The sequence below is a fragment of the Melanerpes formicivorus genome, unplaced genomic scaffold, assembly GCF_026170545.1.
Source record: "Melanerpes formicivorus ecotype bairdi unplaced genomic scaffold, bMelFor1.0.p_v2 SCAF_112, whole genome shotgun sequence".
Lineage (NCBI taxonomy): Eukaryota > Metazoa > Chordata > Aves > Piciformes > Picidae > Melanerpes > Melanerpes formicivorus.
This window is the reverse complement of record NW_027142464.1, coordinates 1,419,295-1,438,747: the sequence shown is the minus strand read 5'-3', so window position 1 is coordinate 1,438,747 and position 19,453 is coordinate 1,419,295. Positions and strand designations below refer to the sequence as shown.

Sequence of the window (19,453 nt, the reverse complement as noted above, 5' to 3'; positions counted from 1 at the left end):
ACAGCTAGGAAAGCTTCTCCCTGCTTACCTCTGCCCAAGCAGTGCCCCAAACCTGCCCTGTGGAGGCAAAGATGACAGAAACAAAGGCAGCTTCAAAAATAGAAGACCATCTTCGATGGCTCTGAACTTTCACTCCCCAAAACCAACCAACCAAGCCCAAAACCAAACATCAGAGCTCGCATCAGAGCTGCTCTCTGCTTGTGGCCACTTCCCACAGTGCCACTGACCCCCAGCAGCCAGGCACAGATGCTACAAAACAAACCCCCAACACCCAACAGGTACCAAAGTGTCACCTCCAAGTGCCCCTCCTTTAGAAGTGGCCTAGAGAAACCACTCCTCACATTTCATTATCCTAATCCAACCTCCCCCACCCCCATCCCCACCCCCAAAAAAAAACCCCAACCATAAACACCTCACATCCCACCACTGTCACCCCCCTGGTTTGGGTTTTGGACCTAAACCAAAGCTTTTGCCCTCAAAAGGGGAAAAAAAAGAAAGAAGTGGTCCTTAAATTCCCTTGAAGGTGACCCTGTGGTCCTCAAATTAGATTTAAGGTGACCCTGTGGTGCTTAAATTCGATTTAAGGTGACCCTGTGGTGCTTAGATTCGATTTAAGGTGACCCTGTGGTGCTTAGATTTGATTTTAAGATGACCCTGTGGTCCTTAAATTCGATTTAAGGTGACCCTGTGGTCCTTAGATTCGATTTAAGGTGACCCTGTGGTGCTTAAATTCGATTGCAGATGACCCTATGGTCCTTAGATTCGATTTGAGGTGACCATGTAGGTCCTTAAATTCGATTTAAGATGACCCTGTGGCCCTTCAATTCCCTTGAAGGTGACCCTGTGGTCCTTAAACTCGATTTAAGGTGACCCTGTGGTCCTTAAATTTGATTTTAAGATGACCTTGTGGTCCTTGAATTTGATTTAAGGTGACCCTGTGGTCCTCAAATCCAATTTAAGGTGACCCTGTGGTCCTTAAATTCGACTTAAGGTGACCCTATGGTCCTTAGATTCGATTTGAGGTGACCATGTGGGTCCTTAAATTCGATTTCAGATGACCCTGTGGCCCTTCAATTCCCTTGAAGGCGACCCTGTGGTCCTCAAATTCGATTTAAGGTGACCCTGTGGTCCTTAGATTCAATTTAAGGTGACCCTGTGGTGCTTAAATTTGATTTTAAGATGACCCTGTGGTCCTTCAACTCCCTTGAAGGTGACCCTGTGGTCCTCAAATTCAACTTAAGGTGACCCTGTGGTCCTTAGATTCGATTTGAGGTGACCCTGTGGTGCTTAAATTTGATTTTAAGATGACCCTGTGGTGCTTAAATTCGATTTAAGGTGACCCTGTGGTCCTCAAATTCGATTTAAGATGACCCTGTGGCCCTTCAATTCCCTTGAAGGTGACCCTGTGGTCCTTAAATTCGATTTAAGGTGACTCTGTGGTCCTTAGATTTGATTTAAGGTGACCCTGTGGTCCTTAAATTCGATTTCAGATGGCCCTATGGTCCTTAGATTCGATTTGAGGTGACCATGTAGGTCCTTAAATTCGATTTCAGATGACCCTGTGGCCCTTCAATTCCCTTGAAGGCGACCCTGTGGTCCTCAAATTCGATTTAAGGTGACCCTGTGGTCCTTAGATTCAATTTAAGGTGACCCTGTGGTGCTTAAATTTGATTTTAAGATGACCCTGTGGTCCTTCAACTCCCTTGAAGGTGACCCTGTGGTCCTCAAATTCAACTTAAGGTGACCCTGTGGTCCTTAGATTCGATTTGAGGTGACCCTGTGGTGCTTAAATTTGATTTTAAGATGACCCTGTGGTGCTTAAATTCGATTTAAGGTGACCCTGTGGTCCTCAAATTCGATTTAAGATGACCCTGTGGCCCTTCAATTCCCTTGAAGGTGACCCTGTGGTCCTTAAATTCGATTTAAGGTGACTCTGTGGTCCTTAGATTTGATTTAAGGTGACCCTGTGGTCCTTAAATTCGATTTCAGATGGCCCTATGGTCCTTAGATTCGATTTGAGGTGACCATGTAGGTCCTTAAATTCGATTTCAGATGACCCTGTGGCCCTTCAATTCCCTTGAAGATGACCCTGTGGTCCTCAAATTCGATTTAAGGTGACCCTGTGGTCCTTAAATTCGATTTAAGGTGACCCTGTGGCCCTTCAATTCCCTTGAAGGTGACCCTGTGGTCCTTAAATTCGATTTAAGGTGACTCTGTGGTCCTTAGATTTGATTTAAGGTGACCCTGTGGTGCTTAAATTTGATTTTAAGATGACCCTGTGGTCCTTAAATTCCCTTGAAGGTGACCATGTAGGTCCTTAAATTCGATTTAAGATGACCCTATGGCCCTTCAATTCCCTTGAAGGTGACCCTGTGGTCCTTAAATTCGATTTAAGGTGACCCTGTGGTGCTTAAATTCGATTTAAGGTGACCCTGCGGTCCTTAAACTGAATTTAAGGCGAGCCTGTGGTGTTTAAATTCACATGAAGGTGACCCTGCAGGTCCCCACATTCCCTCGGAGATGACTCTCTGGTCCTCAGGTTCCCTGGAGGAGGAGGCTGCAGGCGCTGAGGCTCACTTGAGGAGGAGGCTGTGCTCGCCGCGGGCGATGTGAGAGGAGAACTCGTAGCGGTCGTGGCCGCGGTAGCCGCAGACGTTGCACTGGAAGGGGTCGCGGAAGCCGTGGCAGCCCATGTGGATGGTGAACATCACGTAATCCAGGAAGAGCACTCGGCAGTGCTCGCAGCGGTACACCCCCAGCGCCTCCCCCTCCTTGTTGACCACCCTGAAGGCGTCGCGGGGGCAGAGGGCGGAGGGACGGAGGAGGTCGTGGGGGGGGCCTGGGGAAATCCCTCAGGGGCTGGAGGCCGTTGCGGGGCTGGCCGGGGGCCGCCTGGCTCGGGGGGAAGGGGAGGCTCTGCCTCTCCTCGTGGTTGCTGTCCGTGTCTGTGGAGTCTTGGCCGCTGTGGCTGGGGGAGAAGCCTCTGTCCGGGGCCAGGCTCCTGTCCCCGGGGGGGCCGTGGCTCCGCTCAGCCTCCTGCGCGCTGCCGTTGGGCACCTGGGCGCGGGTGAGCGCCAGGGGGTAGAGGCTGCTGATGACTGGCACCATCTCGGCGGTGGGGGCCGGGGGCGTCTGCACCAGGGGGCGCAGGGCTTCGGCCCCCAGGTAGGTGATGGCGTTGCTGATGGCTTGGTCCATCACCCGGCCCTGCACGGCTTCGCTCTCCTTCTCGTACAGCGAGGGGGAGCCGTAGCCAGCGTCGAAGCTCTGCTGCTTCTCACCTGCGAGGGAGGGAGAGGAGAGGCATCTGGGTGGGAGGAGATGGCTTGAAGCTCCACAAAGGCTTTTCCACGAGTCAGAAAGGAGAGAGGGATGAGAAATGAGGCTGGAGCACTGCGAGAGGTTGCCCAGGGAGGCGGTTGAGGTCCTGTCCCTGGAGGTATTCCAGGTGAGGCTCAACCTCTGGGTGACCTGATGTGATTGAGAACGTCCCTGCTGACTGCTGAGAGGTTGGACTGGAGGAGCTCTGGAGGTCCCTTCCTGCCCAGACCATTCCATGATTCTATGACACCCACAAGTAGCTTTTTGGGGGGGTTAGGGGTAGCTTTGTTTTTGTCTTGAGCCCTCAGAGCAGCCTTCCAGTATCTCCAGGAGAGCTGGAGAGGGACTTTTGACTAAGGCCTGGAGGGGTCATTTGGGGTTGTCATGGGGCCTTTGAAAACCACCAGGACACAATCACAGTGGAAGGCCAGAAAGCTGTGAGAGGCTCAGTGACCACCCCCCGGGGGGGGGCTGTGTCTTGCCTTCTGACAGCCACTCCTGACCAGGAGCCACAAAAGCTGCTCTAAGGTCTCCCCAGAGCTCATCAACCTCAACTCCCTCAGCCTGTCCCCACAGAGGAGGTTCTCAAGCCCTCTGATCATCTCCATGACCTCCTCTGGACCCTCTCCAGCAGTTCCAAGTCCTTCTTCTTGTTGCCCTTCTGTACCTTTGGGGCTGCAGTTTTATTTCCTCCCTGTACCTGGCAGAGAGAAAACCATTTGCTGCCCATCCAACCTTCTCCTGGATGTGAGGAGGATCTCAGCTACATCCTCTCAGCTCTCCTCCTGTCTTGACTGAGGGCTTTCAAGAATCCCTAACTCCTGGGCTGAGTCCCTGTCTGCAGAGGCAATCCTTTGGGCTGCCCTCTCTCTCTCTCTCTTCTTTTTGCTTCTATTGCCTTTTTTTTTCTGGGGGGTGGGGGAAGTGTTTTAATTTCCAACTCATTCTCATCTTTCCCTCTCCTGGAGGAGGCTTTGTGAGTCACAGCAGGCTGTGTGTGACCTCCTGGGTTGTCTTCTCCTGTGTGAAGCTGGGGAGTGAGGAGGGCTGGAAGCAGTTAGACTTCTTTGTGGTTCTTCTTAACCTTTGGGTGTGCTTCGAGCTGAGAAACGTGAGCTCCTGGGTTCCTGCCTCTGCAGTGAAACCTGGGCAGTTTCAGAGGCATTGAGTCATGGTGTTGACAGGAGGCTGATAAACATCTGCACTGCCCCAGTTACTGTAACTCACAGATGACTGGAGCTGATCTGGGCAAGGCTCTTGCACGTGAAGCATTTGGCCTGGGACATTTCTTTTCAAGCTAGGAGTGGCTTTGGCTTGGCTGCAGCCACCCAGGTTTGGTCACTTGGCCCTAGACATCCACCCAAAGCAAGGGATTTGAGTCAAGAGGATCTCAGAGCAGGTGGCCCAAGGGAGGCTGGGGATGTCCCCTCCATGGAGGTGTTCAAGGCCAGGCTGGGTGAGGCTCTGAGGCAGCCTGGGCTGGTGGGAGGTGTCCCTGCCCATGGCAAGGGAGTTGGTACTGGATGGTCTTGAAGGTCCCTTCCAACCCAACTCATTCCATGAATCCCTGAGGTTCAGAGCCAGGCACAGGCTCTGCTGCTCTGTCTGCTCATGGCTGCTGTGCACAGGGTGCCAACGTGCAAAACCCAGTGAGCAAGGTTGCTGCTGCTTGTCCAGACCTCTGCAGAGCCCTCCAATAACAATCAAGGAGATCTTTCTCTCTCTCTCTCTCTTTTTTCCTCCTTCTCAATAGACTTCATTCACAGACCCCCAGCCAAACAAAGATGCCTTGTTAGGGCACATCCCTGGCCCTCCTTCCTGCCAAAATGAGCACTCAGCACCCGTTGGGAGCCCTGCAGCTTCCCAAGGAATCACAAAGCTGCCCTGGCAGAGGTCCTCTCCTGCACACACAGGGTTCACAAAGCCACCCAAGTCAATCCAGGGTCACTCAGCCTGCCCCTCCCTGCCACCCAGCGAGGAATGTTGTCCCACATCACCTAAGGAGAGAGCCAAACCCTGGGTTTCAGAAATGGTTTTGTTGGGGAACTGCCCTGAGCCTTCCACCTCTCCACAAACAGCCTCAGCAGAGACTCCTAGGATGGGTTGGAAGGGACCCTGAAGATCATCCATGTTCCAAACCCCCTGAGCCCTCCACCTCTCCACAAACAGCCTCAGCAGAGACTCCTAGGATGGGTTGGAAGGGACCTTTAGGATCATCCATATTCCAAACCCCCTGAGCCCTCCACCTCTTCACAAACAGCCTCACCAGAGACTCCTAGGATGGGTTGGAAGGGACCCTGAAGATCATCCATGTTCCAAACCCCCTGAGCCCTCCACCTCTTCACAAAGAGCCTCAGCAGCGACTCATAGGATGGGTTAGAAGGGACCCTGAAGGTCATCCATGTTCCAAACCCCCTGAGCCCTCCACCTCTCCACAAACAGCCTCAGCAGAGAGTCATAGATTGGGTTGGGTTGGAAGGGACCTTTAGGATCATCCAATTCCAAACCCCTGCCACAGACAGGGACACCTCACACCAACCCAGGTTTAAAGCACTCTCCTCTCTCTCTCTGTGTTCAGCTCTGACTTGAACCACTCCAACTGCAGGGGAAACCAAAGCACAGGAGTGGAAAGAAGCTCATCTTGGAGGTGGGGAAGTAGCTGAGGACACAGCTCACCGGCAGGAGGACATCAGCAGCCCCCAAAGATTTGCTTCAGAGAACCCAAGAATGGGCTGGCTTGGAAGGGACCTTCAAGATCACCCAGTTCCAACCCCCCCCCCCCGGAGGCGAGGGTGGCGATGGTAAGAGGCTGAAGGTCATAGGAAGGAAAATAACCACTCAGTACCTTAAATGACCATAAAAACCATTACAAATGAGGCCCTGCCAGAGCTGGTGACTAACCCAGGCCCTTCCTCAGGACACCAGAGGTGCATTTGGCAGCCTTTAAAGCCAGGAGCAGCCAGGAGGAGCTGTGCTGGGTGAGACACAGAACCTGCCCGACTTGTCCTGACCCTCTGAAATGAAGTGCCAGGAAAATGCTCTGGAAACCTTCTGGTTGCTTAAATGACCACAAGAGAGGATTGGATGCTTTTAAACCCTCTTCTAATTCAGCAGGATGACTCCAGAGGAACCCAAACACTTCTCTCTTCAGGCCTTATTCCAAGGAGTATGGGATTGCAGAGGAGGGCTCTGAGGGCTGGAGCAGCTCCCCTCTAGGGGATAGCCTGGGAGAGGTGGGACTGCTCAGGCTGGAGAAGAGAAGGCTGCAGGGAGACCTTAGAGCTGCCTTCCAGTGCCTGAAGGGAGCTTCAGGAGAGCTGGGGAGGGACTCTGGCCAAGGGCTGGGAGAGACAGGACAAGGGACAATGGATTTGAGCTGGGAGAGGAGAGATTGAGAGTGGAGATGAGGAAGAAATTTGTGACATTGATGTTGGGGAGAGCCTGGCACAGGCTGCCCAGGGAGGCTGTGGCTGCCCTCTCCCTGGAGGTGTACAAGGCCAGGCTGGATGAGGCTTTGAGCAGCCTGGGCTGGTGGGAGGGGGCCCTGCCCATGCCAGGGGGTTGGCACTGGCTGATCCTGAAGGTCCCTTTCCAACCCAACCCATTCCATGAATCTATGAGCTGCTGCTGACCAGCCAGAGCCTTCAGCTCACAGCAGCATTAAACCTTCCTGCAAGGAACCCAGCAGAGACCATTTCAGCAAAACACCACCCCCAAACCACCCAACAATCCAGCCCAGCCCCTGGCAGCTCACCAACCACAGCTGGACCTTGCCCAAGCTCAACAGGCAGCTCCCATCCCATGCAAGCATCTCCCAGAAGAGAGCCCTTGGGGATTGGAAGCAAACCCTGTCCACCAAACCATTACAAAACCTTTCCCCCACCTCCCCACCAAGATTCAGACCCCAGATTAGTTGATCTCTACTCAGAATGACCCCAGATCAGTTGACCTCCATTCAGAATGACCCCAGATTAGTTAACCTCCATTCAGAATCATCCCAGATTAGTTGATCTCCACTCAGAATGACCCCAGATCAGTTGATTTCCACTCAGAATGACCCCAGATCAGTTGACCTCCACTCAGAATGACCCCAGATCAGTTGACCTCCACTCAGAATGACCCCAGATCAGTTGACCTCCACTCAGAATGACCCCAGATCAGTTGACCTCCATTCAGAATGACCCCAGATCAATTGATCTCTGGATTTGAGGAGAGGCTTGGGAAGCAGCAGAGCCTTCTGGCCTGTGTGATTGGTGGTTGTTTCCCCCCCTCCCCCCCCAAGCAGCTTGCAGGTAGTGAAGTTTAGTCACAGAAGCACCACAGGTGGGCAGGGTTCTGTTGTTCTTACCAATGAATTTCTGAGGCATGGAGCTTTTTCTCTTTGCCACGTTGCTTGCCAGCCTGTCCAGCACCAGGGCTCTTTCACTTCCCAGCTCTGCCTTGCTGTGCCTTGCCTCCACGCTGGCTGGGTTGGGAAGAGGTGGGAAAGAAAGGGGAAAAAAAGCTAAAGCCGACCAGACCAAAGCAACAGAGCAAAAACAAACAAACACAACACAGAGGAACGACCCAAACACACACAGAAACGACCCAAACGCGCACAGAGACGAACCAAACACACACAGAGACGACCCAAACACACACAGAGACGACCCAAAAGGCACAGAAACGAACCAAATGCGCACAGAAACGACCCAAACGGGCACAGAAACGACCCAAACGGGCACAGAAATGAACCAGGCACAGAAACGACCCAAACAGGCACAGAAACGAACCAAACGGGCACAGAAACGACCCAAACACGCACAGAAACGACCCAAACACGCACAGAAACGACCCAAAAGGCACAGAAACGACCCAAACGGGCACAGAAACGACCCAAACGGGCACAGAAACGAACCAAACGGGCACAGAAATGAACCAAACGGGCACAGAAACGAACCAAACGGGCACAGAAACGAACCAAACGGGCACAGAAACGACCCAAACACGCACAGAAACGACCCAAACACGCACAGAAACGACCCAAAAGGCACAGAAACGAACCAAACGGGCACAGAAACGACCCAAACGGGCACAGAAACGAACCAAACAGGCACAGAAACGAACCAAACGGCACAGAAACGAACCAAACGGGCACAGAAGCGACCCAAACGGGCACAGAAGCGACCCAAACGGGCACAGAAACGACCCAAACAGGCACAGAAACGACCCAAACGCGCACAGAAACGAACCAAACGGGCACAGAAACGAACCAAACGGCACAGAAACGAACCAAACGGGCACAGAAACGACCCAAACGCGCACAGAAACGAACCAAACAGGCACAGAAACGAACCAAACGGCACAGAAATGAACCAAACGGGCACAGAAACGACCCAAACGCGCACAGAAACGACCCAAACGGGCACAGAAACGACCCAAACGGGCACAGAAACGACCCAAACGGGCACAGAAACGACCCAAACAGGCACAGAAACGACCCAAACGCGCACAGAAACGAACCAAAAGCGCACAGAAACGAACCAAACGGCACAGAAACGACCCAAACGGCACAGAAACGACCCAAACGGGCACAGAAACGACCCAAACGGCACAGAGACGACCCAAACGCGCACAGAGACGAACCAAACGCGCACAGAGACGAACCAAACGCGCACAGAGACGACCCAAAGGCGCACAGGAACGACCCAAACGGGCACAGAAACGACCCAAACGGGCACAGAAACGACCCAAACGGGCACAGAAACGACCCAAACGGGCACAGAAACGACCCAAACGGGCACAGAAACGACCCAAACGGCACAGAAACGACCCAAACGGGCACAGAAACGACCCAAACGGGCACAGAAACGAACCAAACGGGCACAGAAACGAACCAAACGGGCACAGAAACGAACCAAACGGGCACAGAAACGACCCAAACGGCACAGAAACGAACCAAACGGGCACAGAAACGACCCAAACGGGCACAGAAACGAAACAAACGGGCACAGAAACGACCCAAACGGGCACAGAAACGACCCAAACGGGCACAGAAACGACCCAAACACGCACAGAAACGACCCAAACACGCACAGAAATGACCCAAACGGGCACAGAAACGAACCAAACGCGCACAGAAACGACCCAAACGGCACAGAAACGACCCAGACGGGCACAGAAACGACCCAGACGGGCACAGAAACGACCCAAACGGCACAGAAACGACCCAAACGGCACAGAAACGACCCAAACGGCACAGAAACGACCCAAACGCGCACAGAAACGACCCAAACGCGCACAGAAACGACCCAAACGCGCACAGAAACGACCCAAACGCGCACAGGAACGACCCAAACGCGCACAGGAACGACCCAAACGCGCACAGGAACGACCCACACGGGCACAGAAACGAACCAAACGGGCACAGAAACGACCCAAACGGGCACAGAAACGACCCAAACGGGCACAGAAACGACCCAAAAGGCACAGAAACGACCCAAAAGGCACAGAAACGACCCAAAAGGCACAGAAACGACCCAAAAGGCACAGAAACGACCCAAACAGGCACAGAAACGAACCAAACAGGCACAGAAACGAACCAAACAGGCACAGAAATGAACCAAACGGCACAGAAATGAACCACACGGGCACAAGAACGACCCAAATGGGCACAGAAACGACCCAAACGGCACAGAAACGAACCAAACGCGCACAGAAACGACCCAAACGGGCACAGAAATGACCCAAACAGGCACAGCACAGCAGGGGGGGGAGGGGGAGGGAGGGGAAAAATAAAATGAACTTTAAAAGAGTGAATGAAAAAGAAAGAAGAAGAGCTGAATGGTTTCCTCCCCCACCGAGTGGAGAGGAGCAGGTGGGAGGGCTGCACTCAGCTGGTTTTGCTTTTCCTCCTTGCCGGTTGTGGCTCTCTGCAGCTCGGGCAGGCAGCTGCGGTCAGCAGGAGCCAGCAGAGCGCAGCCCCCGGGCTGCTCAAGCCCCGAGCTCGCTGCAAGGGGAGCACAAAAAACCTCCCCCTCCAAACCCCAGCGAGCTTCGGCAGGCAGAGGAAGTGCGAGAGCAACCGGTTGGGAGGTTGGTTACAGAGTGAAGATGGAGACAGAGCCCCTGGGAGCTTTGCTCTCTGCTTCTGACTAAGAGTGTGACACCTGCAGCCCCGGGGGCCTCCGCCACAGGACCCTCCTGCTGCGCTCTCTGGAGATCAGTCACACCAAGGGGGCTCCTTGAGAGCCTCTGAGGACCTGCAGTGCTCCACTGCAAACCCTAGAGACCAATCCAGGCTGGGGGGTGAGGAGAGCTGCCCTGCAGGAAAGGACTTGGGGGTGCTGGTGGAGGAGAAGCTGGGCAGGAGCCAGCAGTGGGTTCCATCTGAACACCTTTTGGTGTGAGGCTGCTGGAGCCCTGGAGCAGGCTGCCCAGAGAGGCTGTGGAGTCTCCTTCTCTGCAGACCTTCCAACCCCAGCTCCTGGGCAAGCTGCTGTGGGTGCCCTGCTGGAGCAGGGGGGGTTTGGACTGGATGATGCCCAGAGGTCATTTCCAACCCCACCACGCTGGGATTCTCTCCTTGCCCTTCCTAAGGCAGTGCAGAAAGGTCAGAACTGCCCCTGAGAGGCTCCTGGCTGCTGTGCTGTTGTGCTCTTGCCCTGGTGTCTCCAACACACGAAGCAGAACCCCTTTGAGAGGGAAGCAATGCCAGAGGGGAAGGAGATGAGCACCTTGGGGACCCTGCCAAATGCACCTTGGTGAAGCTGTGGACTTGCAGAGTGCAGCTTGCCAAGTGCAGCAGGAGCCAAAACCTGCAGCATCATCCTTCCCCAGCTCTGCTCCCCACAGCTCCCTGCCACTCCTGCTTCCTTTCTTGCTGTTATTGATCTCGTAAGGAGTTTCAGCCAGCAGCAGCCATGACTCACCAAAACCCCAGCCTGAGCTCAACCCTTTGGCTAAGGGCTGCTCAGCACTTTGCAGAGGTTAAGTTGTGCTGCCTGAGTGCTCACTGCCACCAAACACCAGCTCTGGCTATGACTCAGGATGGGGTAAGAGGGCTGAGATGGGCAGACCCTCTGAGGGCAGGCACCTGGTGCCCTGAAGGCAGCACCACAGCTCCTCTAGGCTGCTTTTTGAGTCCCAGGTGACTGCAATAGGTTTAGAGGCTCCAGGAGTAGACTCAGCAGCTCCTAAAGTGCTTCCAGCAAGAAAACACTGTGAGGCAAAACATCAATCAAGAGGGACAGGGAGCTGCTGGAGCAGGGCCAAGGGAGGCCACAAAGATGATGAGAGAGAGCCTCTGCTGTGGGGACAGGCTGGGAGAGTTGGGGCTGCTCAGCCTGGAGAAGAGAAAGGCTCCAGGGGAACCTCAGAGCTGCCTTCCAATACCTGCAAGAGACCTCCAGACAGGCTGGGGAGGGACTGTTCAGAAGGGGCTGTGGGGATAGGACCAGGGGCAATGGTTTGGAACTGGAGCAGGGCAGGGTCAGGTTGGACAGCAGGAGGGAGTTCTGCACCATGAGGGTGAGGAGACACTGGGACAGGCTGCCCAGGGAGGTTGTGGATGCTCCCTCCCTGGAGGTGTTCAAGGCCAGTCTGGGTGAAGCCTTGAGCAGCCTGGGCTGGTGGGAGGGGTCCCTGGTTGTGGCAGGGGGTTGGAGCTGGCTGATCTGGAAGGTCCCTTCCAACCCAAACCCATTCTGTGACTCTGGCCAGAAGCTGAAGTTGCTTCTTGGGCAGAGTGGGATGGGGATTTTGCATTTCAGGCTCCAAAGCCTGGCCCAGGCTTCCTGAGCTCCTTGGGTAACTGCAGTTCCAGCCTTGCTTTGGCTCCTCCACAGCCCAGGCAGCTTTGGCATCTCAGGAGGATTGTTGCTCAGGTCATCAGGAGCAGTCATTTCCATTCTGAACACCCTGACAACCCTCAGCTGCCCTGGGGAGAGGATCTCCACAAACACTGCTTGAGAGGATCCCAGGGTGGAAGGGGTTGCAAGGGACCTCCAGAGATCACTGAGTCCAACCCCCTCCTGCCAGAGCAACAAAAAGACTCAAACCCCAACTCATCCCTGCCAGAGGAGCAGCTCCATGCTCCCCACTGCCTCAGTTTCTTCTCCTAGTTCCTCTTTCCCTCCCTGCCTTGTGCTCTTCCTTCCACTCCAACTCTAATTCCACATTTTCAGAGCCTTTTTCTCTCTCTCTCTCTCTCTCTCCTGACTGACCCCCAAGAGAAAAGCTCCTGAGCAGCCCTGGGAGCTGCAGGCAGCAGCCCAGCAGCAGCCACTTTACTGCTCCTGCCAAGGTTATTTATGTGCCACCAAGGGGACTTGGCTCAATTAGTGTCCAGAGGGCAGGCAGGCAGCTTCCTGCAGAGGTCACAATGGCCTTCACTCAGCAGACACAACAACTATTGACCTCCACCACATCTTCTGGGCCACCTCTGAGGATCAATCTGCCAGCTTGAGGCCCCTCAGTGACTTTGTTGGAAGGCTGAGGGTCTCTCCTCTCACAGGAAGATTTTTCTGCTCCTTGCCAGTGGCCAATTTTCACTTTCTTTTTGCTTCCCCCCCCCCACCACCCCGAAAAAGAAACCCAACCAGAAAACAAACAGACTATTTATGGCCCACAAAAGCTCTTTGGCAACATCCCTGGAAGACAGCCTGAGGGGAACCAGTGTCTGCTGCTACTGAGCCCCAGGTGGTTGTGCTGCTTGCCTCCCACAGTGCTGCTCTCTCTCTGTCTCTGTCTCTCCCTCCACAAAAGCTAACTTGGAATTATCTCATCCACCTCCTTTCTTCTGCAGCAGTTATTAACTAAGCCAAGAATAATAGTTAGGGCTTAGGAAACAATCACTCAAAAGCCTTCTTCCACCAGAGACAACTGAGCCTGCCCTGGCTCCCTCCTCCCCTGGGTGACTCCACTGCAGGTCAGGACAAGAGGCTCAGGAATTAATTATCTCACCCTAAAAGTGGAGCTGAAGTGGAAGTCCCAGGCTGGAGGGGCAGGAATGGTCAATGGCTTTGGTTAAATCTGGGGCTGGTTGGGTTGGAAGAGATCTCTGAGGTCCTGGAGTCCAACCTGCAACCTACTAGTCTGCCTGGACCTCAGCAAGGCCTTTGACACTGTCCTCCACAGCAAACTCCTGGCCAAGCTGTCAGCCCCTGGCTGGGACAGCAGCTCTCTGAGCTGGGTTAGGAACTGGCTGGAGGCTGAGCCCAGAGAGTGGTGGTGAATGGTGCCACAGCCAGCTGGCAGCCAGGCACCAGTGGTGCGCCCCAGGGAGCAGTGCTGGGCCTGTGCTCTTTAACATCTTCATTGATGATCTGGATGAGGGCATTGAGTCCATCAGCAGTGAATTTGCTGATGACACCAAGCTGGGGGCAGGAGTTGATCTGCTGGAGGGTAGAGAGGCTCTGCAGAGGGACCTGGACAGGCTGGGCAGATGGGCAGAGGCCAAGGGCAGGAGATTGAACACATCCAAGTGCCAGGTTCTGCACATTGGCCACAACAACCCCAGGCAGAGCTACAGGCTGGGGGCAGAGTGGCTGAGAGCAGCCAGGCAGAGAGGGACCTGGGGGTGCTGGTTGATGGTAGGCTGAACATGAGCCTGCAGTGTGCCCAGGCAGCCAAGAGGGCCAATGGCATCCTGGCCTGCATCAGGAGCAGTGTGGCCAGCAGGAGCAGGGAGGTCATTCTGCCCCTGGACACTGCACTGGTTAGGCCACACCTCGAGTCCTGTGTCCAGTTCTGGGGCCCTCAGTTTAGGAAGGAGGTTGAGCTGCTGGAAGGTGTCCAGAGAAGGGCAAAGAAGTTGGTGAGGGGCTTGGAAGACAGCCCTGTGAGGAGAGGCTGAGGGAGCTGGGGCTGCTTAGCCTGGAGAGGAGGAGGCTCAGGGGTGACCTCATTGCTCTCTACAACTACCTGAAGGGAGGTTGTAGACAGGTGGATTTTGGTCTCTTCTCCCAGGCAAGCAGCACCAGAACAAGAGGACACAGTCTCAGGCTGCGCCAGGGGAGGTTCAGGCTGGAGGTCAGGAGGAAGTTCTACACAGAGAGAGTGATTGCCCATGGGAATGGGCTGCCTGGGGAGGTGGTGGAGTCACCATCATTGGAGGTGTTCAGGAGGAGACTTGCTGGGGTGCTTGGTGCCATGGGTTAGTTGGTTGGGTGGTGTTGGATGATAGGTTGGACACCATGATCTTGAAGGTCTCTTCCAACCTGGTCTGGTCTATTCTATTCTATTCTACTCCTGGCCACCCAACCAAGGCAGAAGTTCTGGTGGCAATGAAAATCTTCACTTCATGGAGTCCTGCAGTGGGTTTGGGTTGGAAAGGACCTTCAAGATCAGCCAGTTCCAGCTCCCTGCTGGGGGCTAGGACACCTCCCACCAGCCCAGGCTGCTCAAGAAGCTCTTCAGTGTGAGGCTGCTGAGACTCTGGCCCAGGCTGCCCTGGAAGGCTGTGGCTGCCTCCTGCCTTGGGATGCTCAAAGCCAGGCTGGATGAGGCCCTGAGCAGCTGAGCCTAGCTGAGAGCTGTCCCTGCCCACGGCAGGAGGTTGGAGCAGATGAGCTCTGAGCTCCCTTCCACCCTGAGCCATTCCAGGCCTCCAGGATTTAGCCATCCAGGGTGAATCCTGAGGTTTCCCTGCAATCACTTGCTGACAAGCCACCACCTCTCCAAGCCCTGCTGTCCCCTGCAGCCCTCACATCACCCTGGGGGTGCAGAGAGAGCAGGCACTGCTCTTCCAGCCCAGGCTGTGACCACACGGAGCTGTTTCCATGCTGTGGTTTCTGCCCCACCAGCAGCCTGGGTTCATTTTTAGAAGGTGTGGGCATCCTTCACAAACCCAAAGCAGGGCTCAAGCTCGAGCCATTGCTTCCTGTAGCATATCTGTGTGGTCACTAAATGATGGAGAGTGGAACAGGGAGGTGGCTTCTGGTGCAACGAGAACAGCGTGACCAGAGATTGCTATCAGGGACCCTGCAAGGCTCTGCCACTGCTACCAAAAAACCTTTCAAGGCAGAAATAATTCCACCCTGCTGCAGCTGGAACATGCAAACCTCCTGGGAAGGGGCAGCCAGGGTCCCCCTGGGAAGGGGCAGCCAGGACCCCCCTGGGAAGGGGCAGCCAGTAACCCCCTGGGAAGGGGCAGCCACGACCCCCCTGGGAAGGGGCAGCCAGGATCCCCCTGGGAAGGGGCAGCCAGGGTCCCCCTGGGAAGGGGGCAGCCAGGACCCCCCTGGGAAGGGGCAGCCACGACCCCCCTGGGAAGGGGCAGCCAGGGTCCCCCTGGGAAGGGGCAGCCACGACCCCCCTGGGAAGGGGGCAGCCAGGACCCCCCTGGGAAGGGGCAGCCAGGATCCCCCTGGGAAGGGGGCAGCCAGGATCCTCCTGGGAAGGGGGCAGCCAGGATCTCCCTGGGAAGGGGCAGCCACGACCCCCCTGGGAAGGGGGCAGCCACGACCCCCCTGGGAAGGGGCAGCCAGGACCCCCCTGGGAAGGGGGCAGCCAGGATCTCCCTGGGAAGGGGCAGCCAGTAACCCCCTGGGAAGGGGCAGCCAGTAACCCCCTGGGAAGGGGGCAGCCAGGACCCCCCTGGGAAGGGGCAGCCAGTAACCCCCTGGGAAGGGGGCAGCCAGGATCCCCCTGGGAAGGGGGCAGCCAGGATCCTCCTGGGAAGGGGGCAGCCAGGATCCCCCTGGGAAGGGGCAGCCAGTAACCCCCTGGGAAGGGGGCAGCCAGGACCCCCCTGGGAAGGGGCAGCCAGTAACCCCCTGGGAAGGGGCAGCCAGGATCCTCCTGGGAAGGGGCAGCCAGTAACCCCCTGGGAAGGGGCAGCCAGTAACCCCCTGGGAAGGGGGCAGCCAGGACCCCCCTGGGAAGGGGCAGCCAGTAACCCCCTGGGAAGGGGGCAGCCAGGATCCCCCTGGGAAGGGGGCAGCCAGTAACCCCCTGGGAAGGGGGCAGCCAGGATCCCCCTGGGAAGGGGCAGCCAGTAACCCCCTGGGAAGGGGGCAGCCAGGACCCCCCTGGGAAGGGGGCAGCCAGTAACCCCCTGGGAAGGGGGCAGCCAGGATCCTCCTGGGAAGGGGGCAGCCAGGATCTCCCTGGGAAGGGGCAGCCAGTAACCCCCTGGGAAGGGGGCAGCCAGGATCTCCCTGGGAAGGGGCAGCCACGACCCCCCTGGGAAGGGGGCAGCCAGTAACCCCCTGGGAAGGGGGCAGCCAGGATCCCCCTGGGAAGGGGCAGCCAGGACCCCCCTGGGAAGGGGGCAGCCAGTAACCCCCTGGGAAGGGGGCAGCCAGGATCCCCCTGGGAAGGGGGCAGCCAGGACCCCCCTGGGAAGGGGGCAGCCAGGACCCCCCCGGGAAGGGGCAGCCAGGACCTTAAAGGTCCTTAAAGATCAGCCAGTTCCAACCCCCTGCCATGGGCAGGGACACCTCCCACCAGCCCAGGTTGCTCCAAGGCCTCATCCAGCCTGGCCTTGAACAGGACAGCCACAGCCTCCCTGGGCAACCTGCTCCAGGGTCTCCCCACCCTCACTCTCAAGGATTTCTTCCTCATCTCCACTCTCAACCTGCCCTCCTCCAGCTTCCATCCCTTCACTCTCATCACTCCAAGCCCTTGCAGAGGGTCCCTGTCTATCACAGACCTCCAGGGCACCAACCCCCGCCCCAGCCATCCACACCACTGAACCCTCTCCACGTTCTAACCCATCCTGCCCAGCAGCTTCTTAGTCTGAAGAAAAGGAAGCAATCAATGGGCAGAGATGTGGCCAGCAGCTGCCCACAGCCAGGGGCAGCCACTCAAGCAGCTAAAGCAAAGCCACATCAGAGCTGTGACCTCCCCAGCCGTGCAGCTGACTGTGGGTGGCACCTGCAGAAGTGCTGCCCACAGGGTGTGCCCCCAGATGCTTTGTTCACAGGGGCTGTGACAGCAAAGGTGGGGGAAATAAAAGCATGGCTGAGGGCTGGGTGAGGCCAGAGCCTGCCCTAGGTGCTGGGTGAAGGGTTGGAGACTCTTCCAGCCAGAGTGGTTCTGTGAGAAGCCCTCCAAGGATCAGAGAATTGTCAGGGTTGGAAGGGAGCTCAAGGCTCAGCCAGTTCCAAACCCCCTGCCACGGGCCAGGGACACCTCACTCTAGATCAGGTTGCCCAGAGCCACATCCAACCTGCCTTTAAAGAACCAAGCATCAACCCAACCCCACCATGGCCACCAAACCATGGCCCCAGGTCTCTGGAACACCTCCAGGGATGGGGACTCCACCACCTCCCTGGACAGCCTCTGCAGGGACCTCTGAAGATCATCCAGCCCAAGCCCCCCTGCCAGAGCAGGGTCACCTAGGGCAGGGCATACAGGAACACATCCTGATGGGTCATGAAAGCCTCTAAAGAAGGAAGCACCAGCACCTCCCTGGGCAGCCTGCTCCAGTCCCTGACACCCCCCCAGGAAGAAAACTCTTCCTCATGTCCAACCTCGACCTCCCCCAGGTGCAACCTGAGGCCATTTCCTCTGACACCGGGGAGAAGAGCCCAATCCCCACCTCACTCCGTGCCTGTAGTAAAAGGTGAGTCAGCAGCTGAGGGGCACAGCCTGGTTTGCCCCCTGCCACGCTCCAGACCCCCTCCCCAACGCCCCCAGGAGGGGAGGGACTCACCAGGCTCAGCCACGGCGGCGGCGCCCTGCAGGTAGGAGCGGCACCGCTCCTTGTGCTCCTCCAGGGAGCTCCTCTGCTTGTAGCTCCTTCCACAGAACTCACACTTGTAGGGCTTCTCCACTGGGGGAAGAACGAGAGGCTGCTGAGAGACAGCCCCCAAGAGCCGCGGGCTGCAGCAGGGGAGGTTGGGCTTGGACAGGAGGGAGAATCTCCTTCCTGCAGGGGCGGTCAGGGCTTGGCACCGGCTGCCCAGGGCTTGGCACCGGCTGCCCGGGGTGGGTGGTGGAGTCCCCATCCCTGGAGGGGTTACAAAGCCCCAGGGGATGTGGTGCTGAGGGCCACGGTTTGGCCCCAGCCCTGGTGGGGCTCAAGGCTGGTTGGACCCAGGGGTGGTTTTTTTCCAAGCACAAACGAAATCTGTGATCCTCTGCCCCCAGCCCCCTGCAAGGAGCCTTCTGAAGCCTCTTACCTGAGTGTGTCCTCAAGTGGCCTGTCAGGGCATCCCTCCTCTGGCAGGCATAGCTGCAAAGGTGGCACTTGAAAGGCTTCTCCCCGGTGTGGAGCTTAATGTGGCGCAGGAGGTTTCCCTTCTGGGTGAAGGAGGCTCCGCACTGCGTGCACTGGAAGGGGCGCTCACCTTCAAACGAGACAAGAGGAGGCAGTCAGAGGCTCCCCCGAGCGCCCTGCTGGCCTCACAGCCTCCCTGGCTGGAGGAGAAAGAAGGCAGAGCTCACAGGATCACAGTCTCACAGTATCACTTAGGTTGGAAAGGACCTCGAGGATCATCGAGTCCAACCTCTCAACACAGACCCCATGGCCAGACCATGGCACCAAGTGCCACATCCAATCCCCTCTTGAACGCCTCCAGGGATGGTGACTCCACCACCTCCCTGGGCAGCACATTCCAATGATGAACGACTCACTCGGTGAAGAACTTCCTCCACACCTCAAGTCTAAACCTCCCCTGGCACAGCTTGAGACTGTGGCCCCTTGTTTTGGTGCTGGGTGCCTGGGAGAAGAGGCCAACCCCTTCCTGGCCACAACCACCCCTCAGGTAGTTGTAGAGGGCAATGAGGTCTCCCCTGAGCCTCCTCTTCTCCAGGCTAAACAACCCCAGCTCCCTCAGCCTCTCCTCACAGGGCTGTGCTCAAGGCCTCTCCCCAGCCTTGTTGCCCTTCTCTGGACACCTTCAAGTCTCTCAATGTCCTTCTTAAACTGAGGAGCCCAGAACTGGACACAGGACTCAAGGTGTGGCCTAACCAAAGCAGAGTCCAGGGGCACTATGACCTCCCTGCTCCTGCTGGCCACACTATTCCTAATGCAGGCCAGGATGCCATTGGCCCTCCTGGCCACCTGGGCACACTGCTGGCTCATATTCAGGTGGCTGTAGATCAGCACCCCCAGGTCCCTCTCTGTTTGGCAGCTCTCAGCCACTCTGCCCCCAGCCTGTAGCTCTGCATGGGATTGCTGTAGCCAAAGTGCAGCCCCTGGCAC

At 56.5% G+C, this 19,453-nt stretch overlaps 1 protein-coding gene across 1 annotated transcript in view; it reads right to left on the bottom strand.

Annotated features, from left to right (window-relative positions):
- Positions 1-91: 91 nt before the first annotated feature.
- IKZF3 (IKAROS family zinc finger 3) overlaps positions 92-19,453 on the bottom strand; it is a 38,590-nt gene continuing 19,228 nt past the window's right edge. The window contains 5 exon segments of the mRNA XM_068167099.1: positions 92-2,837; positions 2,839-3,281; positions 7,670-7,786; positions 17,960-18,079; positions 18,429-18,596. Of these exon segments, the coding sequence (XP_068023200.1) occupies positions 2,574-2,837; positions 2,839-3,281; positions 7,670-7,786; positions 17,960-18,079; positions 18,429-18,596 (1,112 nt within the window). The 3' untranslated portion in view covers positions 92-2,573.